General features: G+C 45.3%; 1 protein-coding gene across 1 annotated transcript; it reads right to left on the reverse strand.

Moving 5' to 3' along the window:
• Positions 1 to 297: 297 nt before the first annotated feature.
• LOC311135181 (P3 protein-like) lies at positions 298 to 2,651 on the reverse strand. The gene has a single exon (XM_084169108.1). The coding sequence runs from the start codon at positions 2,172 to 2,174 to the stop codon at positions 774 to 776; it is 1,401 nt and encodes a 466-aa protein (XP_084025234.1). The 5' UTR covers positions 2,175 to 2,651; the 3' UTR covers positions 298 to 773.
• Between the last annotated feature and the right edge of the window lie 1,622 nt (positions 2,652 to 4,273).

The raw sequence follows: 4,273 nt of genomic DNA on the forward strand, positions 1-4,273 counted from the left end.
TGCAAAGAGACATGCAAATGTTCTCACATTGGCATACACAAAGAAACCTATCAGTCCACAAATATGCACAAGCAAATATTCTCAGACACAAAAGTACTGGCTATATTGCTCAGCTGTGCTGCAGCACAATCTTTACTTTAGTACAGCTCAGTATTAAGATTCCTTTTATAAATAAAGATCCTCCTTGGACAAACTTAGTCTTGAAAACCAGACCCTAGGCAACAGTGACAAGCCGGAGCATTTGAAAATTGCGGGAGACAACACGGATGTCTACAGAGACTAGGACAAACTCAAGGCTGCTTTTATGAATGCTTTTATTTTTTTGTCTCCTCTTTATAATTCAAGTACATGGATTCTTAGATAACCACCTTTTAATCCAGAAAAAAACAATCAGTAGCAGTACTTTTCAAATACCATATGACAAACAATCCCGTTCCCATTCCTAAGACACGTTGACCTCTTGTAAACATGACACAAATCAATAATTTCAATTACAAAAAAAGAAATCTGATAGAAAAATATCTTTCCTTTTATAGGTATTTCTCTTCTGCCTATTTACATTAGGTACTTCTCAGTACAATCTAATTTAAAAATGGCATAAAAGAAAAAGTAGTAAAGGGAAAGGCCTTTGGTTTCAAGAAAATGTAAATGTCCATTCCCTTTCCTAAGTACAGTGTCAATGTCATTGATTGTTTTCATCTTGTCCATGTGATTTGTAGCCAAGTCTGTGGGACCTCTACAGGTTTGGTTCAGAACAGAAACTCGGCCTACAATCAGGTGTCAGTCCGGGCGCTCGGGGCACAGAACTTTCGATGGGCGAAGTGGCCGAGGACGATGAGTAGCATCTCAGAGGTGCTGCTGAGAGCCACTATAAAGGGTGCCTGGGACGCAAAGTCAGCCTCCACCCGCCGGAACGACAGCTGCATAACCGCCAGCGCCAGGAGACTGTTCTGCACCCCCACCTCAATACTGACAGTCTTCCTCTGTGGCACTGCCAGCCCTGCCAGCTTCCCCATCCCAAACCCCAGCAGCAGCCCAAACAGGGGCACAGTCACCCCCGCAACCACTATCTGAGGTCTCACATTGGCCAGGATAGACGCCCCCATCTGGTAGGCCATGAAGATGCCACCCACGATGAGCACGAAGCTGAAGGGACGGATCAGAGCCAGCAGCACACGGGTCAGCTTGGGCAGACGTAGCTTCACCAGCATGCCCAGGGAGATGGGGATGGCAATGAAAAGAAGGGTGCCCAGGATCTTGACAAAGGGCACGTGGAGGGCAGCGTGGACCCCCAGTAACCTGCCATACAGGGCAGAGGACAGGGGCATGGCTGCTGCAGCTACCACTGTGGACACTAGCGTCATGGAGATGGCCAGAGTGACGTCTCCACCTAGTAGCAGGCTGTAGAGGTAGCCTCCGCCGCCACCAGGGGCAGAGCATGTGATGACCAGGCCCAGGGAGAGGGCCTTGGGCAGGGAGCCCAGCCTGGACAGGCCATATGCATACAGTGGCATGACCAGGAACTGACCTGCGACCCCTAAGATGAGGGGCACTGGCCTCCGCAGGAGACCCCTCAGCACCTCTACCTCTACCTTGCACCCGAAAGCACACTTGTTGATGAAGATGAGCGGCAGCAAGGCAAATAGGACAGGGTTCTCAGAGAAGTGGGACAGCCCGCCCGACTGTATGAGCTGGGCGGCTGGGTCATCACTGCCAGGCGCCACCCTGATGGAGTAGTCTGTCCTTTCCTCAATTACGACCTGGGCAGAATCCTGGTCCAAGTCCAGTAGCTGGATGAGCAGCTGTGCCCGACCTGGCCACCCAGACCGTATGCTGATTATGTAACTCTTCAAGGGCCCCGTATGCCCACTGTCGCTTACATTCAGAATGGAAAGAACCTCCGGATCCAGGGAGCGTACCTTGACTGTCTGCTTCCAGCTCTCGCGGCCCTTCCTACTTGCGGCGCTCCGGTATTGACTGGAGATTACAATCACGCCCTTAGTGTTTTCGGGAAACTCAAATTCCTGGGAGGTACCGTCCCCGATTTGTATATACCTTCTGCTGCTGTCGGCCGTCACGTTCGTGTTGTTGTCTGTCAGGGACCGAACCGCCGTCGAACAGTCTGCTCCTCTCTTTATCAAGAAGAGAAAACAGAATACAAATAGCGTCCTCATCGTTGACGGCCAGGGGGCAAAGGGGCGCCGCAAACACACGCCTTTGCCCAACCTGCGACCTCCCCAGTCCGTCTTAAACGGATTCCCTTTTACAAAATGAGATAAAACTTCTCAGATCCCCTGATATAATAGCTACGTATGCAGCCAGGTCTAAATTCCTTCTGCTACCCATTTAGCGTCACTCGTGTTCTTGCTCTCTTTCTACCGGAACTTAAACATCACCCCGCCCCATCCGAATTGTACGGTGCTTCAATTCCGAGCAAACATTAACTGTCATATTTATATCGATTCCAGACTCCTTTTTCCGTGCTAACAAAAAAAATATATACCTCGGTGAACCCTCGCCTCACGTTACGGTTTTTATAGTCTTTACTTGATCGCAACTGTCACCACCGTCGTTTCCCCAGCTTCTCCTCTCACACACTCGTTAAATGCTCTCTTAATCCAATCAAAGCAGTCCCCAGCGTTAACTCTCTAGTTCCCTTACCAAATAAGCACCAACGTCACATCTGAAAATCTAAAAGCGGGGGTGTTCTTTCTTCCCTATATGGGCTGTATTCTCAGCATCATAGAGGAAACACGGTTTATGACGGACCGGGGTCTTGCCACAGATATTGGAATTTACACAATTACACTGATTGGCCAGGTGGTGGCCCTATAACAATAGATTGAAAATGCAAACGCTGAAAATTCACGCCCTTCACCTCGTTTGACCTTAAATCAATTCGGTACATAGGTCCCTCTCCTCACAAGGAACAAATTTGCCTCAGGGACCCATAAGGTCAGCCATGATGTATTTTCCGCCATTTATAGTTTTGTGAAAAACATTTAAAACGCTACACTTCTGGCACTGAATGACCGATCTTCACGAAACTTGATATGTGGCATCTATAGACAAAGGTCTCTCAACGCAATATTTTCCAGACTATTACCTAAAACAACATGGCCACTATTGACCAATAAACATTCACGTGGGAGTGGTCTGGCACATAAATGCATATAAATCAGTCAAGGATATTCTTATTGTAACAGAATGTAGTACACGTTGCAAACACTGTCAAGACTCAACATATGCAAGAACATTCATATCGACCACATGGTGGCGTGATAACGGGCACGTTTTTATCTCTTGATCTCTTTGACTCTGTGTTGAAATTTGGCACACATGCTCAGGGATGTGAATCTAGCTAACCCAAGCGATATCTCTGACACCACTGGCCCGATTATGACGGAACTTGGGTGAATGATGCGTTTTGCCATAGAGATCTGGCATTTACAAAATTACACTGATTGGCCCAAGGCGGGACCTATAGTAATTAACTGAAATGTGTTACCATTACTGGTCACATCATGGGTTTAATAGAGTAGTTAGTCTCTCCAGGATTCTGCGATTGCATTTTTTTTTTTTGTTGCGAAATCAACAAGTCCCTGCATATTATGTGAGGGCTTGCACATTTGACCAATCACCGCACCTTTTCCGCATAGAACAGTAAAATCATCTCAATATTATCGCATAAAACTGATCAATCACCTCAGTACAAAAAGAGGGCTCGCAATTTCAACCAATCACTGCATATTTACTGCAAAATATGGTTAAATCAAGCCACATGTCAACTAACTTTTTCCGTCGTCAGCACATTTGCAAATAAATTGACAATCATTGCATATTTCCATGCATAATGTCAGAATAGCCGCAGCAAAATCAAGCATTTGTCCCCCCCAAATAACACACAAAATCCCCACGAAATCCTGGAGGGACTGAGTAGTGTTAATAGTGTTACCGGTCACTGGTGTTAGCATCCCTAGTGTTAATAGCAAAATGTCACACAATAGAATTTACACAAACCTGGTCAATTATAACTAATTAAAACATTTTCTTAATATTATCATGAACTTTTTCGGTCTTTGATTATATATGCACATTTAAATAGTCAAATTACATTCTGGAAAGCCTGAATTGTCATCTAAAATATAGATAACACAAGTGACAAAAAGGCAGCACAAGCATTTATTTATTTAGTGTAATAAACATATTTAAATACATTAACCTGTCATTTATGTTGATTTATAATAACTATTATCTGACAAAGTTTTGTGTA

The sequence above is a fragment of the Coregonus lavaretus genome, assembly GCF_964263955.1.
Source record: "Coregonus lavaretus genome assembly, chromosome: 9".
NCBI lineage: Eukaryota > Metazoa > Chordata > Actinopteri > Salmoniformes > Salmonidae > Coregonus > Coregonus lavaretus.